This window comes from Lissotriton helveticus, chromosome 1_1 (genome assembly GCF_964261635.1).
Source record: "Lissotriton helveticus chromosome 1_1, aLisHel1.1, whole genome shotgun sequence".
Taxonomy (NCBI): domain Eukaryota; kingdom Metazoa; phylum Chordata; class Amphibia; order Caudata; family Salamandridae; genus Lissotriton; species Lissotriton helveticus.
The window spans coordinates 1468441867-1468467290 of NC_136057.1; the positions used below are offsets into that span (position 1 = coordinate 1468441867).

The window sequence follows — 25424 nt, forward strand, 5'->3', positions numbered from 1 at the left end:
TACATGAAATGTGATCAATAACTGATACTTAAAAAACATTACAACAAAACAGAACAATTTTAACATATGTGAGAAAATTAAATCTACAAATCTGATGAATAAACAAAGTGAGAAAAGAAATAGTAAAGAAAAGTGAGAAAGGAGTACAGACAATTTATGAGTTATTCTACCACCAGCGACTGCTGGTCAAAAGGGACTAATTTCCAATTTTATCCTTTCTAACTAGCCGACGCGTTTCGAATCCAGTAGACAATTTTCTGGAATCTCATCAGGGCGCGGTTAGTCTGTCTGTTGAAAACAATTGAAAAGAAGAAGGGAGTGTAAATTATTTGAACTTATAGACTCGCCTTCCCAATGTGTGACACTCATGCTGGAGGAAACCTACCAGAATGAAAGACGAAATGAATTCAGGGGGCAGAACCCGCTGGGTCTAGCTGTGTGGAACTGGGCATCTGGAAGTGCAGTCAAGGAAAAACAGGGGCCACCTGGAAAAATCGAAGCGGTAAGCATTTCTTACCTCTTCGATTTTTCCAGGTGGCCCCTGTTTTTCCTTGACTGCACTTCCAGATGCCCAGTTCCACACAGCTAGACCCAGCGGGTTCTGCCCCCTGAATTCATTTAGTCTTTCATTCTGGTAGGTTTCCTCCAGCATGAGTGTCACACATTGGGAAGGCGAGTCTATAAGCTCAAATAATTTACACTCCCTTCTTCTTTTCAATAGTTTTCAACAGACAGACTAACCGCGCCCTGATGAGATTCCAGAAAATTGTCTACTGGATTCGAAACGCGTCGGCTAGTTAGAAAGGATAAAATTGGAAATTAGTCCCTTTTGACCAGCAGTCGCTGGTGGTAGAATAACTCATAAATTGTCTGTACTCCTTTCTCACTTTTCTTTACTATTTCTTTTCTCACTTTGTTTATTCATCAGATTTGTAGATTTAATTTTCTCACATATGTTAAAATTGTTCTGTTTTGTTGTAATGTTTTTTAAGTATCAGTTATTGATCACATTTCATGTATTCTTTGTATAGTGTAAATATGTATAATAGATAAGTGTCTTTGTGTGTTTTGATGTACTTCCTTTGACAAATTTTGATAAAATTGAAAAAAAATTGTTTGGTATAAATAAAAGTACCTTGTTGAATGTGACAGTGAGCGTTTTCAACTTTCCATAAATGTGGATTTAAATGTAGGTGGCTAGGCAAAGTTTTTGGTGTTTTTGCTTAAGATAGGGTCCAGCCTTCCCACCTGTCCTTATGGGCCTAGCTCCTTTTGTTTCACGGGGCCCAGGGGAAGGCTTGCCTCCCTGGGCCCTGCCCAGCCCCTGGACTGCTGATGTCCTGGACTCCTGAAGGACTTTGTGCTGGTCCCTGGACTTTTGGGACCCTAGCGCCTGGAAGCGCTTTATTTTGCCTAGCGCCTGGGAGCGCTTTATTTTATACTAGCGCCGGGGAGCGCTTGATTTTGCCCCAAAGCGCTTGGTAGCTCTTTTATTCCACTTTCGCAACTGCCCATGCCGCATATTGCTGGGTTCCTGCCGGGTATTTGCTTTCTGAGCGGGTGCCACCCCGCATTGCCCCCGTGATTGTGCGCTTCTCGAGGGAGCCTACCCCTCATCTTGCCGGAGCGCCACCAGTGAGGGCCGCCGCGCTGCCCGCGGCGACCCGGAAGTATTGCCGGCCAAACCGGAAGTCCCGCCCCGCAGCCGCGGAGCGAGAAGGAACCTGCCGCTCATATCTTCGGCTCGTGAGAGCCCCGCAGCCCATGAGAAGCGCCGCCCCGGGAAGCAGCATCAGAGGAGGAACAGCCCCAGTCCCAGGAGCCGGTAAATGGGGCCCGGTGCTGTGTAGAGGAGAGGGGGGTGTCGGGGCACATTGCCGGTGCCCGCCCCCCCCTCCAGTGGTGCATAGTCCTTGTGGGTGCGCTGAGAGGCCCCAGCGAGGCCCCATTGCTTCTCGAGCCCACGAGGGGCTCAGGGGGCATTTCGCTCGAGCCCGGAAAGGCTCGAGGGCATTACTGGTTCGAGCCGCAGAGGCTCAAGGCGGCATTCCTTTTCTTTAGAGCCCGAGAGGCTCTTGGCAACAGAATTTCCTTCGAGTCCCCCGAGAGGGACTCCGACAGCTTCGGGGGCATTCCTGGGTAGTAGAGCGGCCCCGGCAGATAGCGGGCCGCTCCCCCCCACACCGGGCATTCTTCTGCAGAGCCCCGAGGCTCCCCGCCCACATTGGTTGTTTAGAGCCCACGAGGCTCTTGGGGACATTTATTAGGTGTCGAGTCCCCTGAGAGGGACTCCAACGTTGGCCCCATGGTTTCTACAGCTGCCCAGCACTTAGTGGGCAGCTGCTACGTTTAGGCCCCCTGACATTGCGGCACAGGGCGTCCTAGCCCCAGAGAGGCCAGTTGGCCTGGGGACAGTTTACGAGTTCATGCTAAATGTGATTTATGCGCAATTGTTCTTTCCTACACCGCTGAATGTGTTTTCATACATCATGTGTTCCTCCTGCACCTCTGAATGTTTTAGGCATCATGTGTCTTTCCTGCACCTCTGAATGTTTTAGGCATCATCTGTCTTTCCTGCACCGCTGAATGTATGTTTATGCATCATGTGTATCCTTCCCTACACCTCTGAATGTTGTGATGCTTCATGTGTAATGTTCTCATGCTTAGACACCGAAATGTATAGTGATACTTAGGTGGTTGTTTTCTCCTAGTACAGGTGTTACTAGTGAGGTCCTGGTTCCCTGCGTAATAATTTCCTAAGGTGGTTAGGGTTGCGTAGGTGGTACTTACCTCTTACCAGTAGTTACTGGTTGTGTGCTCTATGTTTCATTTTTGTCCTATAGTGATTATTATTCTAAAATCTACAAGTGCATATTCCTGAAAGTGGTCCCTGTGGCCCTGTCCTGTACATATCCCCTGTAAATTCGGCCCGTGCCTGTTGGCACATTGTAAAGTGTGTGTTTTTATCTAATGTGTTTTGGTGTAATACAAAGGCTATTTTTAGACATAACCTTGCGTGGAGTTTCCTTTGTGGTGGGCCTTGGGTGTTGTTGCTAGGGTGCACACGCAAACACTTAACTCACATTGCCTCCGAGTTTAGCCGTACTGCTCGTGTCACGTTACCAAGGGGGTGAGCAGGGGTTATCTTGGCGTGTAACTCCCTTGCTCTGACTTAGAGTGGTGGTTTCTGCTTTGGCGCAAGCCTCAGCCAGCCGGAAATCCCATTTCTAACAGCATGTTATGCTAATTAGTTAATTATGATAAATCCAGTTATCATTTGCAATGCCAAAGAAAATGGTTAGCTGCAAGCAATGCCCGTTTTAAATTGTCTTTGATTATCCAGTTTATATTCTCTACCAAACCAATGACTTGTGGAAACCCTTTGAAGCCTTTTATCCTGGATAGTGTAAAATGAGTCCCATGATCAGATCAGATCCAAGTCTCAAAGACACTCTTCTTCACAAAAGAAATCTTGCAAATGCTGAAAAACACACTCAAGGTATGGTCTTCCAAAAGCCTTATAATCTCCAGATTTCAAGAATTATTCCACCAAAACAAACCCAGGCAAGACTCAAGCACATAAAAAGATCCCTTAAGGGCTCTCGTTTACAGTAGACACATGGGCTGATCTTTAGGTTATACAGCAAAGAATGATTTTGCAATGTTTATCTGGAAAGTTGCAGTGAGTAAGTACACTTGCAGAACATAGTTCTACTGCAGTTTGTTTATTCAGGGACATGTCAAGGTGATGCAGTATTTATAATGACTCCTCTCAGGTACCATTGGGAAGCACAAATCTAACAGGCAACAACAATGACCCATAAGTCATTTTTCAAAGTGAATGTAATTCCTCGACCAAGCTATTGTCGTAGAATTGAAAAGTACATACACCGTTTAATAAACACATCTTCTTCATATGCTCACTCAGAACCTGTCCTACTACACCACCACACCACCACACCTCAGCCATTTAAAACCAGATTTTCCCTGCTCTTAAGTTCTAATCTATGTTAAATCTGTAACACATTTTCCAGGGCTCCCATGGCAGTCAGAGACTACAAGGCATTAATTCTATCAATTATTGTCAATTGACACTGGTGTCCTGAGCAGACAATCCTGTTACAATCCAACTCAGTGACCAAATATGCCCCTTTAGTTCTTGACTCTCAGAGGGTAGCAAGGTTGAACCACCAAGTCTTACTCAAAGAGGCTGTATGAGCAGAAACAGTTTACACATTATATAATGGACAATAATGTCAAGTTTTAAACAGTTCTTAACTCTACAGATAAAGGGATTAATTTACTGGTAAGTTAAATATTCAACATCAGAAATACAGATTAGCAGTGAAAATCAAAAGTGCCTGACACGGTCTGGGTAAGAATTAGTACCTCGAACATCTAAGGAATATAATTCTGTCTTTCATGGATGTGCTCCAGGTTTGCCTAAGGAACTTTGTGATATGCCTTGAGTGACAACTTAAGTTAGTCATTCAAAATATTATTGAAAGTTACTTCTAAGTGACTTCAAAAGCTAAAATCAACGGCCCTGTCATTTGGTTTGCAATTATAGAGTTTTGCTAACACTGAGGAATGTGCTAAGGAATGCACACCTGTGCACGCTCCAAAAAAGGAAAGGATGTCCAAATGCTGTCCAGTGGACCCACCACCCAAAGTACTGAAGAGTCAACGTTTAACATATGGAGTCTCCCGGTTGTACCGAGGTGGTTCGGGTGGATAACCTACTCTCTGGCCACCGGTGCCTGGGGCTGGAGGACCCAGTCACTTGAGTTCATGTCCAATAGCCACTGACCTAGTTGGTGGGGACAGTGGCTGGATATGGTGTCAGTTCAGCCTACATGTCCCTTTACATATTGGTATGGGTGAGGGGGGCTCTATCGCGAGATCTATCAGCTGCGATAGAGATCTTCCAGTGGTGGGATACCCAGGATACATGGGATATCCAAAGTGGGCACTGGAAAGTCAAGTAGCCACTGGACTTCTAACCAGAGCCAGGGCACCCCCACTGGGGCTTTAACCAGGAATCTCAGAGAACCACAATGACTAGGAACAAAATTACTACAGTTTTAGAATCCTCCATGTGATGGGTTGGGACCCATGCTGGGGAATGAAGTCATGACTCCCCAGGATGTCACAGGATGTACAGGCAAGGAGAGGTTATTAGGATTCAGCAGGAACTTTTTTTCAGTAGCCAAAGGTGATAGAACCTTGGTATTGTTTCTTCTGGGCAGTTGGATGGGGCGACCTCTTGTCTTCAGGGTAGATTCAGTCCATTAAGTGTGTCTCATACAGGTCTTTCCAGTAGAGCAGCTTGGCTTTGGAGGTCTGTGCCTCCAAAGCCTGCTGGCAATTGGGGTCCACTCTTCAGAAGGCAAGTGATCTTTCTTCTTTCACACTTCCAGCAGGGTGGGTCAAAAAAAGCCCCACAGTGTTAGGCCATGGCTTGAAGGGAACTGCCAATGATGGCAGCAGTCCTACTCTATTCTTTTGCATTTTCTCTCTCTTCCTTGGTAATCGAAAAGAAATGCTGAATTATGTACTGGTCAAGGAGCCTAGTAATTTGCTTCCAGTTGTAGTCAGGCCTGGCCAACCAGATGAACTGCAACTTTCAGATTTTCATGGCTCTTCAATTCCTGAAGGGGCATGACCATCTCATGTCCAGTTCATGCAGCCACGCTGCCCCTCTTAAAGTTGGTTTGGGCTGGCTCAGGAGCCAATTTGTAAATAAATGCTGATCTCCAGAAGAAAGAGGAGCAGGGGTAGGGTTCACTATGGCAGAGGAACTGCAGTGCCATCAAAAGGGATGGATGGCTACCTCCCCCACCCACACACAACTAATTTAGGGGAGGAGAAGGGAAGAGGTGTACCTGAAGGCTCAGGTGTCCGGGAATGGACACTACCAGCCTTGCTCAAAGGCAGCCACCATATTCAGAAGCTCAAACATGTGGAATCCTTTGACACCTTCTTCTAGACTTGTTGGATTTCCAGGACAGCAGTCTACAACACAGATCATTTTTATCAACCAAAAAGCCTGTTAAATTGTGTGGTGCAGAGACAGCCCAACCGCAACCAGAGCACAGTTCCAGAAGCGCCATCGCCCCCAGCAATCAAGATGAAGGCTAAATGCTTCCCGTAAGGAAATATGTACACATGCACTTTGTCACTGTGGAACTTTATGTAGGATTCTTCAGATGAAAAGGCCTGCATTTCATTGACTTTTCTGGCTGAGGTGAAAGCTAACAGGTAGGCAGCATTCAATACCTGGTATTACAGTTTTGGGTTCGAACTGAGCCAAAATTATCCTATAAAAGAACAATGCTGGATCCCCAGACCAGAGCAGTAGGTCTGACAAAAGAACATTTTTAGAGTATGAGTAAGAAACTATTAAAGGCAGAATGTGAAAATAAGTTTTCTTGAATCAGTTTCTTCCAACAGCATGACACTACTGAGAGAAGGACTCTGTAGATTGCAGGTAAGTAGATGAAGTTTTTACTTTGAAACTTTACACGGAATTTCTTCAGTTTTATGCAGCATGCTGTGATTGCTGAACCAGTTCTAGACTTAGCCAAGATACCCGTGCAGTCCTACGGTAATCATAGATGGGAAAATCCTAAGACTTTAGGAGCCACAATGTCAGATTTATAGCACTGGGTTCTGGTGGAGAACCAAAACCTGGTTCTAGAACAGCAGTCAAAGATTAACTTAAACAGGTAGACAGCTGTGGATGGGCATCTGTAATACATCTTGTTCCCACGCCTGATTGACCAATCAGTTGTTTGTAAAAGGTAAATGCAATGCACCAGCACAATGTTACAATCGATAAAAGAACACAATACTCCAAAACTACACATTTTAGTCATGTCCATAACACTGTTCACTACAACTCAAAGCAACAGATTCAGAGTATTGGATAGGAGACCTGGATATATAACCCACAGCACTGAACAAAACACCGAAACAAAGTGCTAAGTCTAGCATTATGGACAAGAAATCGCAATGAGAAATCACGTACCACCCACAGGGTTTGACGTGCCATCCAACATCCATTCCCCTGCACTGGACACCGGGCACATATCCCACCTACATAGTGAGTACTGGAGAAGACTGACCAACATAATCATCATCAGAAGTGAAATTCAAACCCATTGTGCTGAGCAAGACAAACTAATGATTTTATTGAGAGTCTGACACATTCACAGAACATCCTGTGGCATACTTACACACCCTGGCCCAGAGCCCTGGATAAGACATACCAATACAACAAAGCACATTTTCATTCCTATCACAAAACAGTACACACCAAAGGACAGATGACATCTATGTGCAGAGACCTGTCCGATATACCTCAAAACCACAAATTACAGCCTCAGAAAATGTACTCCAACACAATAAATAGAATAGAGACCAAGAAATTTGGACAGGATGTCTCAACAGAGTTTTTAGCGAGACATCTAAAACAGTTATTCATGCTCATAGCACAGAGTCAAAAAGCATCCCATTCATTTACAGCAGCAACGGGGAAAATTAACATGAAATCATGGCGCCATGGGCACAACATTAAATATCACTCATCACACTCATCACCAGAACCCTGTATGAAACACGCAATGGGAGCATACCTGTGCCAAGCGTCCTGAAAACAAAGAGACCAAAACTACAGCTTACGCTAAGGCACAGAACTGTGCCCACCATATCTCAGACCTTGTATATGAGACATAATAAACTGGATTATATGCATGTCAACTATCATGGATAAGGCACATTGCACCTACGTCCTAAAGAAACACCACCAATTCCAAGGGAAAACAGTGGATAATAGAGTGCTCAAACATAGAAGGCGACATATGATGCTCTTAAGGGCAATTAATTTAGTGGAAAACTGTAGTGTCTAGAAGCCCTGAGATGAGTTCACATGCCAATCTATGCTGTGGTGAGAAAATGATGGTAGCATCGAAGTGCAGAAGTAGAGAAGTCAGTCATGGCAGCTTACTTGATTCCTGGGATGTCCAGCAAATTCGTAAGCCCAGTCCAATTCAGATCCAAAGTCTAGAAGAGAAAAGCAATACAAACAAACTTTAGGCTCAAAACTGTAAACGGAAGGATGCAGTAGAGGCAGTCCAACATCTGAAAGCTTTAAACTCTATTCCCCTTCATGGAGACCCTTCCCTCCCCGTGGCTTTAAACTGTGAAGCTTAATCAGATATTCACTACAACATGTTGGTAAGGACAACATCAATAGAAAACATAACTTACCTGCAAATTGTGCTCCTCCTGGATATCCCTCTTGTGTTGATTTCCTCTCATATGATTGGAAAAATCCAGAACACTACTAATATTTTATAATCAATTATTTTTATAGGTAAATATTATTCCATTTATATAGTGCTTTTAGTTGCCCACATGTGTGCTTTTGAGCACTACGGGAGGCATGAATAAAGACACTTTCACATTTAATGATTTTTGATGAGATAAATAAAAAAAATACAAAAGTGAAATGAGCCGCAGAGGAATTATAGATTTTAAAATAAATTGATGCCTCTAAAACATCGCGAAAGCTGGGTAGTTGGTCAAATGTTTGTCTTTGCCTGAAATGCCACAGACTGTGACTTAGCTTTACTTTCCTTCCAGTCTATCTCTGCAGGATTGCATTTCTGAAGCGATAACAACTACCACCTCCTCCTTTTACCATCGATATACACATTGACCTATATCATGACTGTGCAGTATGTACCGAGTTAAAATCAGTAATAGTTACAAAACCTAGACATCAGGGAAATAAAGTGTACACCATTCTTTGCTATAGAAGGCTATTAAAATGTTACTTTATAAGGAATACCTAATTTCCCACTGTTACTCGTCAAAGAGCTTAATAATTCACATTGCACTAGGTGTGGATACCCTTAAAAATATTTCTAAACAGTCCTTAACTACTCATATATCACACTGCCTTCTCTGGTTGTCACAATGTAGAATTCCAAAATAATTATTAATGTTTTCAGTGTTTTTTGAGAAGGTAAGTAAACACGTGAAATGTTTCATATTTACAATCAAGCAAAGATTTACAAACGCACTCCTCATTGACATTTTTTCACCAGCATAGGTTCCCAAAACAGCGGCAGTCTGGATCCCTGCACCAACATTTACAGTACTAGCTGGAAGGTTTTCCTCTGCAGTGGTTGGGACCAGCGGCTGGCACCTTTATCTATGTGGAGAATGCCCTGTAACAACAAAATACTACTACCAACAAACCGTATTTGAGGTTTTCACATACTGACAAAAATCAAGACTACCTCAAGGAGAATAACGGCAGAGATCACTGTTAGAAGGAAATGTTACTTGTAATCCTAGTTCTCCATCATAGGAGCCTTCGCTTGGAAGAGGTGTGGCGCCGCGGCCAGGGCAACTGATTCCGGAATCTGGTGATCACGGTTCGATCCCCGGCAGCAGATTAGCCCAGCACCATGTGACTCTAGGCAATAGCTTGCTTAATCTTCCCGACGGACTCTAACGCCTAGAGACCCTTATGGGTGATTGTTTGTGCTTTACAAATGTCAATTATTATTCGCTGCATTCATGAACACTATGCTGCTCTGTCTGTGAGCTTGATCTGAAAAGCTCTGTCTGTGCCCAGGATGATTTCAGAAGCGAAATTATTTCTTCCTTTAATGTTAAAACTGTGGTAAGTAAAGTGTCTTTAAAAATGCAGGAGAGGAGGAGCTTAGCGCGCATCCAAGATGGTCGCGTGAGCACAGAGTTTCCGAGACCCTCGCCGCCTCCCGCATATATCCTGCCACTAATCCTGCCACAGATGACGGGTTATTGAAGATCTGACCCTGCTGACCTAAATGCTCTTTTCCGAATTTGATTTGGATGCCGGGAACCGGACCTACTCCATTTGAAAAGTTGACGGCCTACACCGGGGAGCAGCCTGGGACTCTGGTCCCCGAAGTACCCGGGTGGTAATTGAACAACAACGGACAGTGGAGGTTGTCTAGTGCCCCCGAGGTACTTTCGGCTTCGTTTTCGGACTCTCTGGGCTGAACCCAGTTTCCATCTCGCTTCAGTCTCCCAAGGTCTGTACTTGGCTTGTACGCTGGCCCGCCACTCTTCGTGTTTTAGACTTTTCTGAGATTGACCTGAAGAGAAGCCATTCATACCAGGTCTCAAAGGGCCCTCAGGGGCGCGTCGCACACTATGACAGGCAAACCTGAAAGCGATAAGCGGACGACCAAGGTCACGCACCGAGGGGGTGCCACTCAATCAAACATCATGGACCGCTACACCCGTCCTAAAGGATCCCCCAGTGGTGCGGGCAACACACCGGACGAGACCGGAGATGGTTCTGCGTCGACGGCGGAGCTGACCTTGCGAGACGTTATGGGCGCCATTGCAGGGATTAAGACTTCCATGGGCCAGCAGTATGAGACGCTGGCCTCGAAGTTGGACACGGTGGCGATCGACGTTAACTTGATCAGGACCGACCTGGCAAAGACCAATGAACGGGTCAAGTCCTTGGACATCAAGACCGCCAGTCTTACAACCGACGTGTCTGATCTTCAAACTGAGGTCCGTAATCTGCGCTCCACTAACGACTTGTTCGCCCGCCGGCTGGAAGACTCCGAGAGTCGTGCAAGACGCAACAATGTCCGCATTATTGGGGTTCCGGAGAAGTCCTCTGAGATGACCACAGATCTCCTCGTGGAGGACCTGATACTGAACCATTTGGCCCCCAAAGGCCTCAGTAACTTTTTTGCAGTTGAGCGCGCTCACCGTGTTCCGGGTGGAGCTCATAAGCCAGGCATTCCGCCACGACCCATAATAGCTCGGATCTTCAACTTCAGGGACAGGGACGCCATTCTACAGGCATCGCGAACTGGAGGTCCCACGAAATTTGAGAATGCCACTGTCAGCTTTTACCCAGACTTTACCCAAGCGGTCCAGAAGCAGAGAATGGACTTTATCGGGGTCAAGCGGAGGATGCGGGACATGGGAGTGAAGTATTCTATGCTCTTTCCTGCCCGACTTCGAGTTGAACACAACGAGCGAACACTTTTCTTTGATCGGCCTGGGGTCGTCAGTGACTGGCTAGACACTTTACCATCGCGTCGAGATCGCCCGGATCACTCGGAGGGCGCAGCGGGTGGCCTGCAGGAACAGGAGTGAGAGGTGACAACCGGCACACAAAGTGAATGGACTTCGCAGCAGTGGTTTGATGACTTTCTATGTTCATATATATGTTTGCTGAGCTGGAGATGGCGGGGGGTACGGAACGCTTCCTCCTCCTGAGGTTTCTTCTTTTTGTAGATTAGTTTCTTGTGGGGGTGACAGGCACACTGCAAGTTGGGGTGGTTCTTTGGACTAGCGCAGGGGTGCAGGGTGGGGGGATATGTTCAAGGAGTTTTCTTGGGGGTGGGATGGGGCACATTGTTCGGTTTTGTTGGGTTTAGAGGCAATGTTTTACAATTTACTTTGATTCTGATGTCCGCTTCGCTGGAAGTGGGAGTCGATCCTTACTGTTGGGATGGGGGGTAGGGGGCTGAGGGTTGTCAGTTGGAATGTCAATGGCCTGGGGGATGGGATCAAACGGGGTATAGTGTCGCAGTTCCTGAAACGTTTTTCCCCTGATGTGGTGTTGTTACAGGAAACGCATTTAATTGGGAACACATGTCGTGCAATGAATCGCCGAGGGTATCGTCTGGTCGCCCACTCCGGATTCACCACTGGGTCGAGAGGAGCGGGGATTCTAGTCAGAAACTCCCTCCCCCTTGCAATAGACGTGACCGCTCTAGATGATAGAGGTAGATATGCTGTTGTCACCGGCAGATGGGAGGGGAAGACGATCTCCATACTTTCTGTCTATGTCCCACCTGGCTTACAAACTACGACATTTGCGGACCTGGGGGAGATAGTGCTGGGACTCCCAGAGGATATTTTAATTGTGGGTGGAGACTTTAATTCGGTGGTCTGTGGTAAAGAGGATCGTAGCCCCCCTAGAGACCTCGCGAGATCGCAGTCGTGGTTGAGTACCTTCTTGGAGACGCTGGGTCTAGTAGATTGCTGGAGGTTGATGCACCCTGGTCAGGCACAGTACACCTTTCACTCTGGAGCACACGGGAGCCTTGCCAGACTTGATTACATACTTGTGCCGGCGGCGCAGGCCGTCTCGGTGAGGGAGGCTAGACACTTGGACAGGGGCATATCCGATCACTCCCCAGTGTGGCTCTCCATTGATGCTCAGTATGGGGCGGAGGGTAGAGTGGCCCCGATTAATCCCTGGCACTTTCGTAATTCCAAAATCAGGGCGGGTATGGTCAAGTCCATTGATCAGTACTTTACTGAGAATGTGGGGTCAGTATCCTCCTCTGTTTCACTGTGGGAGGCCTTTAAGACTGTGGTCCATGAGCAGGCCCTCTCTCTGATTGCTGACGCTAGGAAAAGGAAGAATGAGGAGGTACAAAGACTGGAGGCTGAACTTAGTGACTTGGAGAGAGAGTTGGAGTCTGGCGCGACACAAGAGAAACGGCATGCTCTGCACCTTAAACAGTCTGATTACCGAGCTCTGGTGACAGACGCTGCCAAGGCTATGAGCCGGGAGCACCGGGGACGGCTGTATGATGTGGGATAAAGCGGGGAAGTTGATTGCCTGGCTGGATAAGAATGAGAGGGCGAGTCGTGTTGTGCCTGTGGTAGAAAGTGCTGATGGAGTGCGGGTGGTTGACCCAGTGGACATAGTGGAGAGTTTCGCGTGTTATTTTCAGAAGGTGTACGCACCAGTCTCAGACAGACCGGAGGAAGACTCGCACCTGTTGCTTAGGGATATCGCCTTGCCCTGTCTGTCGGACCCGGCAAAGAGCTCATGGAGCCGGAATTCTCCAATGATGAAGTGGCGCTCGCTATCCGCTCCATTTGCTCAGGTAAGGCCATGGGCCCGAATAGTATCCCCATCGAGCTGTACAAGTTACGTCCGGATAAAATGGCGCCTTATCTCCGCGAGATGTTCCTGAAGTCACGCGATGTTGGGTCACTCCCACGAGACCAGCGACTCGCGTCCATTGTTGTAATCCACAAAGAGGGCAAACCCCGGGATCTATGTGCCTCATATCGACCGATATCACTTTTAAATGCCGAACCCAAAATCTTGGCAAAACTATTGGCTAATCGACTGATAAAGGTGATCGGCGACTTGATACACCCGGATCAGTCTGGATTTATTCCACACCGCAACACAGCGCTCAACCTGCGTCGTCTTCATGGCGTCCTGGCGAGGGCGGGGTCCTTACGTGAGCCGGCCATCTTGGTGTCCTTGGATGCCACGATGGCCTTTGACACCGTGGAATGGCCGTATTTGTGGGCCGCCCTCGCGAAGTTTGGGTTCGGCCCCGGGTTTATCGGTTGGGTTAGACTCCTGTATGAGGAGCCGCTCGCCCAGGTTGTGGTTAATGGTAGGGTCTCGAGGTCCTTTGTGCTCGGGAGGGGTACGCAACAGGGATGCCCGTTATCTCCTTTGCTGTTCGCGCTCGCCCTGGAACCCCTGGCTGCTTGGCTACGGTGGGAACCGTCGCTTAAGGGATTCAGGGGGACCCCTGACTTTGAGGACCACCTATCGTTATACGCCGACGATATTCTGCTATACCTCACCTCCCCATGGAAATCGCTGGGAGTGCTGTTTGATGTCCTCAGTTCGTTTGGCAAAAACTCCGGCCTGGTGATTAATTGGTCTAAATCTAGCGTCTATGCACTCACTGGTGATGTGCCCCCGCTACCGCGTACATGCCCGATACAGATAACGCGAATCGGATTTAAATATTTAGGGATTTTTGTATCATTAGACCCCACGGTGCGTTATGAACGCAACCTACTCCCCCGCTGCTCCGGCTTAAATCTGATGTAGCGGCCTGGAGTGGCCTGCCGTTGTCCCCGCTCGGAAGGGCTGCCCTTTTTAAGATGATGTCTCTGCCCCGATTCCTATACGCCCTTCAGAATACACTCGATTTCGTACCAGCACGATACTTCCGCGAGGTGGAGAGTCTGCAGAGGCAATTAGTTTGGGGCGGGCGTCCTTGTATCGCCCTAGCAAAATTGCCTCTGCCTTGGTACGACGGGGGCATCGCATTGCCGGACATCAGGCGCTACTAATGGGCATCTCAGTTGAGTGCAATTAACCATGCTATGTATGGCACAACGCCAAACCCTGCGTTTGAAATGGATAAATGGCAGTTACCAGGAGGGAATTATAACAGGGCAATATATTCCAAATCGGCTTGCAAGGTACTGTCAGGGCCCACCGGAGTGGCCGTGCGGGTGTGGAGAAGTGCAAACGCAGCCATGGCGTGGTCAGACAGATTGACCAGGGCGACCCCGCTCTACGCGGCGGAGAAATTGGGTAGCCTATGGACGACGAAGGGCTTCGAGAAGTGGGACCTTATCGGTATCAGTACGGTGGGGGATCTATGGGTCAAAGATAGGATCAAGACCTTTGAGGAGCTGCAGTCGGAATATGCACTTAGTAATAGGGAGCATTTTCACTATATGCAGATCCGACATGCGCTCCACTCGGTCTTCCCGACCGGAACCGTCAATCCGGAATCCTCCCCCCTCGAAGATAGGGTGCTTGATGGCCATACTCCTGATAGCACCATATCTCTAATATACAAAAAACTGATTAACGACCGAACGGATCTGCTTCTGCAGCTCCGTGAGGCGTGGACCGGCGATGGACTGGAATTGGACGATGAAGATTGGCAGGCAGCGGTATCCTCCCCGAAAGAGGTTGCGATCCCGGCTCGTCTCCGGCTGGTGCAACTAAAGATCTTACACCGTATCTATGTAACTGGTCCCCGTCTGATTCGTATGGGTCTCTCTGCGGATGGAGTGTGCAGGCGTGGTTGTGGTGCGCGGGGTACTTTTCTACATATCATATGGGAATGCCCGGCTGTGGCTCTGTTCCGGAATCGTGTGCATGTGATTATGGAAGAAGTTACGGGAGTTTCTTTGCTGCCTGAGGCCCGCCGTTGTCTGCTAAATATATGGGAACCGAATGACTACACTGTGGCACAGATACAATGGGCTACCCTTGGAAACATGGTGGCTAAAAGAGACATTGCGCAGCTATGGGGGTCTCAGAGGGCACCTACGACTTCAGCATGGGAAGAAAATATGGACTGGTGCATGTTCAGGGAAAAAACGGTATATGTTGCACGTGGTAGACCCAAGAAGTGGGGTAGAGTCTGGAACCAATGGAATTCGTATCGTGGGGAGATTTGTGCCCCCCCGTTTGTAGAGGTCCCGGTGATGCCACAATCCCCGTAACCTGACGTTCCTACATTATACAGATTTTCTTACTACATGTCCGATTACCCGGGGGGCCACCCCCTCCCACTTTTCATTTCATCCTTATTACTGTACATCTGTTTAATATGACTCTCCCCCATGAGACGGACACACGCCGCATTGCCTCTTATTTAGTTTGTTGTTGTCTTTTTTATGTTTCTATAAATAATTAAGATAAGTAGGACCTTCACCCTCTCCTACGCCACTATTCTGCTCCTGTCGAAATGATATGTTGACTTGCTGCTGGGCCCCCGGGCTGTCGGCTGAAAGCTGTGTAAATTTGCAATGCCAATCGTTTTCTATTGTTTTAGCGACGGCCGGCCCCTGTGGTTGTAGGCCCGCAAATGTAATACTGCAATTGAAATAAAGGTTTAAAAAAGAAATGCAGGAGACTGTCCATTCCTAATGCTTTTCTGCCAAGAGAACAAAATTAAAAAAGTAGGAAGAGAGGGAGCTCAGCTTTACAAAGGGAAAACCTGCAATGGGCCTTTCAGTACCAAGTCCATTCCAGAAGCAATCGCAATGGCATGCAATTCCACAAATTATGAACTTTGCCTATTTTCAAATCTTTGGTATGAAACTCAGCTGGAAATTATTTTGAGAGAAAAAAACAATTGATGGACAGAATGCTGCACAATGTCAAACATTCGCCTCAGTACAGGGATCTGAGCCTAAATTCATTGTCTTTTACTACCCATGCCATTCCAGTTCAGAACCAGCCATAAGCAAATCAGTCTTGACCCTGTGCCCATGGGAACGGTCCAGACTGAACTGCCAGGCCAAGTCCTCCCTGGACCAGTTTCGGGGCATCACCCCTCATCAGCCAGGCTAGCTTGACTCCAGTGGCATGGAGAGCACAAAATGTGTGTGTCTTTTTCTTTCTCGCCCTAAGTGCATCAGGTATGCCCAGACGTGGGTCCCGGACTCACTGTGCCACTGGATTCAAGCTAGCCTGGCTGATATGGGGTGAACACTCAAAAGACTAGGAAACACATGCCGATATACGCTAAAGGAAGCCACAATCAAGAACATGGAAAGGAAGTGAATAAACAGCAAATAAAGGCATCTAATCAAACGGGACTTGTACCTCGTGTTGGTGCAAGTTGCAAAGCATATTGCACGGACCCCTCGCAACTGTATTTGATGCCAAAGTTTAGACCTATGGTTGCCATCCTTGTTAATGTCTCTGCAGGCGGGTACTGTGCAGGACAGTGGTCTCATTGATGGATGGATGGACTTCAACTGATGAAAATTAAATGCAGGCAAGACCGAGGTCCTCTTCCTCAGAAATCAGCCCTCAATTTGGTATCCTCATTTGTGGTGTGCGCCACTTGAGTCCTTCCCTTCACCAAAGACTAAAATTACAAAATTAGGCATTGGTTTGACGAACATCTTAACTTTGATAACCAAATTACGTCTTTAGTAGGTAAATGTTATGGCATCCTGAAGTCTCTTAAGAACATCATCAATCTGCTCCTTGAATCTGCCCTGGAGACAGTGATCCAAGCGGCAGTGATTTCACAGCTGGATTACTGCAAAATTATTTATCTTGGGGTCTCTGAGTTCAGGCTTAGGAGGCTTCAATGGATCCAAAATTCTGCAGCCTGGCGGTGGTCAAAACTTCCAATGGGATCTGCACTTTCTAAACTTCATTGGCTTCGGGTGAAGAAATGCCTTGTTTTTAAAGTCCAGGTCTTTTGCTACAGAATTTTTAGGAAGACAGGCGAAGCTTAATTGCATTCTCTTATTTCTCCCTAATCTCCTTCTAGATGTCATAGGTCCTCTGATGCTTTATTAGCGCCGGTGCTCAGAGTGAAAAGAGTGTGAATCAGGGGAAAGGGGGTGGGGGGAGAATCTCTTTTGGCTTCCTCATGCTGAAGTTGTTGGACTCTCTCCCACGTCAGCAGAAACTAGCCGATACATAACTTTTGTACCGGGCGAGCCTTAAAACTTGGCTGTTTAGATAGGTAGGCCCAGGTTCTGAGCTGCTGGGCTGATTTGTGCTGGAACACTTTTGTTGGAGTAGCCGTGCACTTTATAAATGTCTTGTATTCGTTCATTAGTAAATCTCTTTTTATTCGCTAACAAGGAATGCATTGGCCACTCACCTGGGTGTGTCTCTGATGTTCACATGATCATACGTGTATTCTGGCTGAGAATTGAGGAGGGCTGTATTGTTCCGTCATTGAGAACTGCTTACTGTTGCAACCGTTAGGTGCAGACAAAGGAATTAATAGGTATGTATAACAAAATAGCTTCAGCATTTTGCGATGGTCTGGTGCCTCCTAATAGCTTCAGTTTGTTCCCTAGGTAGCGAGGAGTCAATCAATCAATCAATCATGCCATTTGTATAGCGCACTACTCACCCGGGAGGGTCTCAAGGCGCTTGGGGGGAGGGGTATGCTACTGCTCGAACAGCCAGGTCTTGAGTTGTTTCCTGAAGGCGAGATGGTCCTGGGTCAGCCGAAGGTGGATGGGGAGGGAGTTCTAAGTCTTGGCAGCCAGGTAAGAGAAGGATCTTCCTCCGGCGGTGGCTCTTCGGATGCGTGGTACGGCTGCGAGGGCGAGGCTGGTGGACCGTAGCTGGCGGGTGGGCGTGTAGAAGGTCAGGCGGTCGTTGAGGTACTTGGGGCCCAGGTCGTGGAGAGATTTGTGTGCGTGGGTGAGGAGCTGGAACGTGATCCTCTTGTCGACGGGGAGCCAGTGCAGGTTCCTCAGGTGGCTGGAGATGTGGCTGCGTCGGGGGACATCCAGGATGAGTCGGGCGGAGGCGTTCTGGATGCGCTGGAGTCTTTTCTGTAGCTTGGCTGTGGTTCCGGCGTAGAGGGCGTTTCCGTAGTCCAGTCGGCTGGTGACGAGTGCCTGGGTGACAGTCTTCCTGGTCTCGGTCGGGATCCAGCGGAAGATCTTGCGAAGCATGCGCAGGGTGTTGAAGCACGATGAGGAGACGGCGTTGACTTGTCTGGTCATCGAGATGGAGTGGATGTATGTAAGGCCTTGTAGGTGATACAAGCAGTCTTACATATCACAGTATCAAACTATGGGGCGCCAGCAAAGAATGACAAGCATAGGTGCAATATAGTCATTTCTTTTCACCCCATTTTTGAAACAAGCAACTGAATCTAGAACTGGTTTCAGAGGGCTGATGTGGGTCTTGGGGAGACTTGTCAGAAGAGGTTTACAAAAGTCAATTCTGGGGAGAACCAGTGATTGAACAAGAGATTTCAGTCTGTGCTCCTGAATCTAGTGGTGGATTCCCCAAAGAAGATATAGTTGATATTGCATGGTGCTGAATTGGGTTTGGAGATTGAGTCTTCTATCCTAAGTGGCTCCCAGGGATCTGGCACTGTCAACGATGATGGGTTTTTACAGTGGTGAATTCAATTAGGAAATAAGGAGGAATTTTGTTTTGGAAGGGTTCGATTTTACGTTGTGAGACGTGAGCCAGTCTTGAATCGAGTTTAAGGTGGTTAAGCGATGAGAGATGTTGTTTGTGGATAAGACCATTAAGTAGAGTTGAGTGTTGTCTCCAGACTGATGATAGAGGATCCCAGTATTTCTTAGTAGGACTCCCAGAGATTCAGTATAGAGGTTGAACAGTGTAGGTGTAAGGATAGAACAATATGGGACTCCTTGATCGACGACCTTCAGTGAAGACAGACAATCATCCATTTTGATCCTCTGTGACCTACCCTTGAGGAAGGATTCAAACCATTTTAGGACCACACTGTCAATGCCCTAACAATTATTTAGTGTGTCAAAAAGAATACGGTCATTTGCTGTATCAAAAGCTGCTGACACGTCGAGAACAATCAGGAGACAGGAGCTGCCTGGATCAAGGGCTCGAAGAGCATCATCGACTACCTGAAGCAGTACTGTTTCGGTGCTGCACCCTTGATTGAAACCAGATTAGAATCAGTCCAGAAGGTTGTTGTTTTTGATGTGTTTGGTGAGTTGATCAGCTACACGTCTTTTGGTGATTTTTGCAACAAAAAAAGGCAGGTTAGAGACACAGCAAAAGTTTTTAAGATAATTCACAACTGCAGAGGTTTTTTTTTAATAGTGGAAAGATTCAACCACTTTTGAGAGACTCATGGAATGAAATGTATGAGTAAAGGTTTTTGGCCATTTAGCTCGGAATAGAAATCGCAAAGTGATTTGAGGGTTTGGTTTTCATTATGTTTTGAACTAAGACTTCCTCCCTGATTATGCCAAAGGTTTGTCAGGCATTGCAAACCGTGGTGGGGGTACAACGTTCATTTAGGCGTAGGAGCAATTTCAATTTGGAATCAAAAAATTGTACAAACTCTTCTGCTTTCTTGGATGGGGCATCAAATTTGATGGAAGTAGGCAAGGAGGGGTTGTTGCTGTTTTGATCAGGTTAAAAAATTGTTTTGGTCGATTCTTGCTTGAGTCAAGGAGGGATCTAAAGTTGATTTGATTTCTGATAAAATGTATGTCTTTGGTATAGTGGTCTTGCATTGAGACACAGCACAGATTAGTGGTGGAAGGTGCCTGTCTCCATTTCTTTTACCAAGATCACACTTTGTTTCCCCGTATAGGGCCTTATTAAACCTTGGAGCAGTTGGTGTTGGTCTTTTTTTTTTGCTCCAGAGTGAGGAGTTGAGACCTTGGACTAAAGGGGGGTAGTACTTTCATTGCAGATGTGCAGAGTGTGTTAATGTGGATGTTCTTGATGTTGCAAAATCAGGAAGTTGATATTTTTGTTTGGCCTATGGAATTGAGTGAGAGTTACAACAACAAAAAGAATAAGACAGTAGTCGGACCAGTCTACCAGAATGGGTTTTTCGACTGAGAGGAGATCATCTATAGAGATTATTAGATCAAGTATAGAGCATTTTGTGTGCATTAGTTTAAGACGATGTGGTATCAGATAATTTGCAGAAAGAAAGGTGGCAACCTGGTTGACTGCAGAATCTTCTGGTTTGCCCCAGTGAGGATTAAAATCTTCTAAAAATATCATCTTGTTGTTTTGTGTTGAATGGTCACATGCTAGATCAATGTATTCCTCGATAGGGGCTGAGTTTTCATCTGGTGGGTGATAGCTGACATTTACTCTAAAAGAGCTGTTACGCTGCACTCGCAGTTCCAGGGTTAGGCAATAGAGTGTGGAAAAAGGGCCATTGGGAAGCTCCTGGCATTGTATGGAGTCACTGAAGATGGCAGCAATCCCTCCCCCAACTCTACATGATCTATTGTTTCTGATGCTGGAGTATTTAGGAGGAAAAAGAAGTTCGGATATGGGATGGGATGTGTCAATGAACCAGGTCTTTGTGAAAATTAGTAGGTCTAGGTTATAATACGTAAGTAACAGTGTCAGAAATTTCCAGCTTGTGTTTCATTGCTGATCTGCAATTATGGCACATACAGCTGATGTGAATGATTTGGTGTAAGAGGTATCTGGGATTTTGGTTGCAAAAGGAAGGATGTTTCTGTAGGCCGGTACCTGCTTTGGGAGGACTCGTGTTTTGAATTAGTCAAGGAAATAATTGATATTAGATGTTGGTTTACGTTGTATGGAGTAGTGGAACGGGAGGAGGGGGAGAGGGTGTTGTCAATGCCAGGGTGCTGTAGCTTGCAAGTAAGTCTGCAACATCGGCTTGGGGTGAATCTCTTGGAGCAAGGAAGGCGACTGCTCCTTCGCATTGAGTTTCTGGGGAATTGAGCTTTTTGCTGGTGGAGTAGAGAGTTAGGGCCAGATGTAGGTAGGCATTTACCGGTCGGTAACGGCCGAATTCGGCCGTTACCGACCGGTAAATGCAATTTGAGATGTAGGGCCCTGTATTTTACAGAATCGGTAAATGTACCGATCGGTAAATTTACCGATTCTGTAAAATACCGAGTCGGTATTTTTACCGATTCGGGAAAATTGATATGTAGGTGGGACTCTTCTGAGTCCCACAAGCATTAAAAAATCGGTATTTTACCATCAAATCCTATGCATGCACACCTGTGCCATATGACAGGCAGACCTGCCCTTAGGGCAGGTATGCCTGCCACATGGCACCTGAACCCGTTTTGGGGGTGCTAGAGGGTGTCAAAGTGACACCCCCTGCACCCTTGTGAAATTCGGTATTTACCGATTCGGTAATTACCGAATCGGTAATGCCCAGTCATTCCTATGGGCTTCAAAGCCCATAGGAATGAATGGGCATTACCGGTCGGTATTTACCGAATCGGTAAATACCGACTTTTACCGATTCGGTAAATGCACATCTGTATTTACCTACATCTCGGTACTTATATTTTACCACTTCTTAAATACCGAATCGGTATGATTCGGTATTTAAGAGGTGGTAAAATAAAATTACCTACATCTGGCCCTTAATACTGTAGACTAGAGCTTAAGTGGGATAAAATGACATCAAGTTGGTAAATATTGAGGTGAGATTATTAAGCTTGTCTTCTAGGGTCTGCAGAGAAAAAGAGTGTGGTGCGATGTGAAAATCATTTAGTATTTTTGTCCTGGCGGATGCTTGCTTTGGGTGGCATTCATGGTTTCCATTGGTGAAGTGGTATGTAGTGTGTTGTAGAAGCTGTGCAGCACTGCGTAGGATTTGTCAGTTAAGTGTGGAGGAGAGATCATGGAGTGGGGGAGTGGAGTATGTTGGGTGGGCTTTTGATGCTTGAGATGGGTGTGTAGTGAGGTCTTGGTGATGTGGGGTGAGAATGGTGGTTCAAGACAGTGGGAGCTGGCGGGAGTATGGTTGCCTGGGAGGGAAGTCAATATGCGAGGTCAGTTCTTGTATGGTAGATTGAGGAGGGTAGGATTGCAAAGTGGTGTGGAATAGTATGAGATTGTGGGGCACAGTGTATGTAGCAGGTGAGGTTTGTCGGTTGTGTGTGTGCATATGGGTAGTGTGTAAGGGGACAAGAGTAGTCTCCGAGGGATTTTTATAATGAAGGGAGCGAGCTTCATAATGTGTTAGAGGCGGGGAAGAGTGGCAGCTGTTGTGAGTCGAAAGAGTATAGGCAGAGGGAGAGTAGTGAGAGGAGACAAGGGGACTGAAGTCAGAGTGACTAGGGGTGGGTGTAGGAAAGGGGCTGAGCAGCGTCAGGTGAAGTTGGTTTAATGAGTGTGAAGGAGCCAGTGGGGTGAGTGTTGGGTATGTGGCAGATGAGGGGAGTACTTCTTGTGTGATAGAACAAGGAGGAGAGGAGTTCTAGTTGTTGTGAGAGAGTATGAGAGCATGCATTTGTGAGAGGAGGGTGTGGTCGGCCATTAAAGTAAGAATCAAGAGGTTGTATGGAAAGTGGAGTTGTACCCAGGGCTCTCATAGTGTAGGAGGATGCTCCTTGTATGTGTTAGGTAGGGTGAGGATTGTAGGTGGCTCTGGGACAGAATAAGACAATGGAAAGGATAGGACAGTGTGTGTACAGGATGTTTAGAATGGTGGCTTAGGGGGGGTGTTAGAAATGGGATTTTTGCCAGGCTAGGGTATGTGCCAAAGCCAGGCAGAAACCACCACTCTAGTCAGAATAAGGGAGTTACAATCCTAAAATAACCCCTGCTCATCCACTTGGTAGCTTGGCACGAGCAGTCAGGCTTATCTTAGAGGCAGTGTGTAAAGCATTTGCACATAACCAACAGTAATACAGTGTAAGCGCTACAAAAAGACACCACACCAGTTTATAAAAATATCCAATATTTTTATATACAAAACCAAAAACTATAAGAATCCACAATACAGTACTTAGAATTCTACAGTTATCAAAATACGCTTTAAAAACAGTTCCTTGATGTCAATAGCTCTGTCCGGGGTTATCACGGCGTCGTGAGCAAACAAATCCAAACAGTTCTGGCTGACAGCATTGTCGCAGGCCAGCTACAGTGTCGGGAAGACCCACAAACAGTACATTTTAGAAATGCAGGGCGTTGATGATCTCTCGGTGAGCTTTCAAAATCATGACGTCCACAGGTGTTGGTTCCGGAGGTCGGTGCAGGAGTCGTCGGGGCCCTCAAAGTCACACGCGTTGCAGGTCGATCTCCTCTCTGATGGAGTCAGGAGTGCTGGTGTCGGCAGGCGTCGTGTGCTGCTGTGTGAAGTCCAGCGGTGCGGCGTGCGGTACCCTCAAGTCACGGTGCGAGGAGCGGCTCAGTGGCGGCGTCAGATGGCTTCATCGGTGAGACCAGGGTCGCAGTGCGAGATGAAGGCGGTGCTCGTCCAGGTGCTGGCAGGTCACGGTGCAAGCAACGGCATCGTAGTGGCTGAAGCACTGTCGTTGGCTGACGAACTGGGGTTGATGGCACCGGTGTCGGTAGGCCAAGCCGGCAGTGCGGGATGAGGGCAATGCGTAGTGTAACTTTACGAGCGGTGTCCTCAAACCACAGTGCAAGCAGCGGGGTTGATTTCGGAGTGGAGCGATATCATCGAGGAGGTCAAGGAGTCGTCGTGAAGCTAGGCGGTGCGGAGTGCGGTGCCCACACATCACGGTACGAGCAACGGCTCAGTGGCGCTGTCCGCAGGCATCATCGGTGAGACCAGGGTTGCGGTGCGGGGTTGCGGCGGTGCCCTCTGCGGTGCCTTCAGGACACGGAGTCAGCAGCTGCCTCGTAGACATCATCGGGTTGCTTTTCTTCTGTTGCAGCACAAAACACACAGGCCCCAATGCTGAGGGCAGAAGAACTTAAAGTCTTTGCTGTTCCTGAGATTTCTTGAACAGGGGGCAAACTCTACCTCAAGCCCTTGGGGAAACTCACAAAAGTAGATTGTAGAAAGTTCAGTCCAGTCCTTTCACTGCCCAAGACGGAAGCAGCCACTGCAGGTCAATTCAGCAAAGCACACAGCAAAATAGTAGTTACTCCTCACAGCTTCTCCAGCTCTTCTTCTTGGCAGTCGTCTTGATCCAAAAGAGTTCCAAAGTTCAGGGGTCTGGGCCCCAATATTTATATCCCAAAATCCTTTGGTCTCTTAGGCAGAGAGTGTCTGTGCCCAGCCAGAACCAGTTCGGCCTTCTCTGCTGTGAATTCCTGGCAAGAGGTGGAGACGGCATTGTCAGAGGCAGATCAGGCCCTTTGAGGTGCAAGGAAATCTCCTTCCCCTTCCCCAATTACAGCCCAGGTCTATTCAGCCCTTTCCTGTCCCTACCTAGACTATCTCGAGCCACTCCTGTTCCCCAGCCATCTGTCATCCAAAACCCAGACAGGCAATCCACATTCCAGAAGAAGCACACGGGATGACTGAGCAAGAAAATACCTACTTTCTAAAAGTGGTATTTTCGAAAGCAGGATGTAAAAATCACCTTCACTAAAAGATGCATCTTTAGATTCTGAGTTCAGGCGTACTAAACTTTATTTTCCTACCTAGTTCACAGGGCCCGTTATGTTTATAAGATGTTATAAACAAACTTCCCATTCTGTCCTATGGGGAGAACAGGTAGCCTTGCAATAGTGAAAAACGAAATGGTCTGTAATTCACTATCAGGACATGCCACACATGCCAGGGCATGTCCTACCTTTCACATACACTGCACCCTGCCCACAGGGATACCTTGGGCCTTCCTTAGGGGTGCCTGACATGTACGAAAAGGGAATGTTAGGGACTGGCAAGTGTCTGCACTGGCCAAGTCGACATGGCAGTTACAAACTGCGCACAGACTCTGCAATGGCAGATCTGAGTTACCTTTTTAGGGCTACTCACATGGGTGGCACAATCATTGCAGCAGGCTCACTAGTAGCATTTGATTTACAGGCCCTGGCACACTCAGTGCACTTTACTGGGGACTAACAAGTAAATCAAATATCCAATCATGGAACCACCAATCCATAACACAATTTACACAGAGAGCATATGCACTTTAGCACTGATTAGCAGTGGTAACATGCCCAGAGTCCTAAAACCAACGCAAACAGGTCAGAAAAAAATAGGAGGAAGAAACATAAAGTTTGGGGATAACCCTGCAAAAATGGCCATTTTCAACAGGGGGTAGCAGTCCCGGTTGGGAGAGCAGTATTGGAGCGATGTCCCCGGAAGGTGCTTGGGGTGGAATAACAGTAAAGGCTCGAAGAGGTGGTAGGCTGAAATAAGTTGCCCAGTTGGGAAAAATAGGGGCAA

General features: G+C 47.1%; 1 protein-coding gene across 1 annotated transcript in view; it reads right to left on the reverse strand.

Annotated features, from left to right (window-relative positions):
- Nucleotides 1–25424, reverse strand: part of ESYT1 (extended synaptotagmin 1) — a 433655-nt gene that overhangs the window by 225642 nt on the left and 182589 nt on the right. The window contains exon 7 of the mRNA XM_078686263.1: nt 8009–8064. Coding sequence (XP_078542389.1) covers nt 8009–8064 — 56 coding nt within the window. The remainder of the gene's footprint in view (nt 1–8008; nt 8065–25424) is intronic.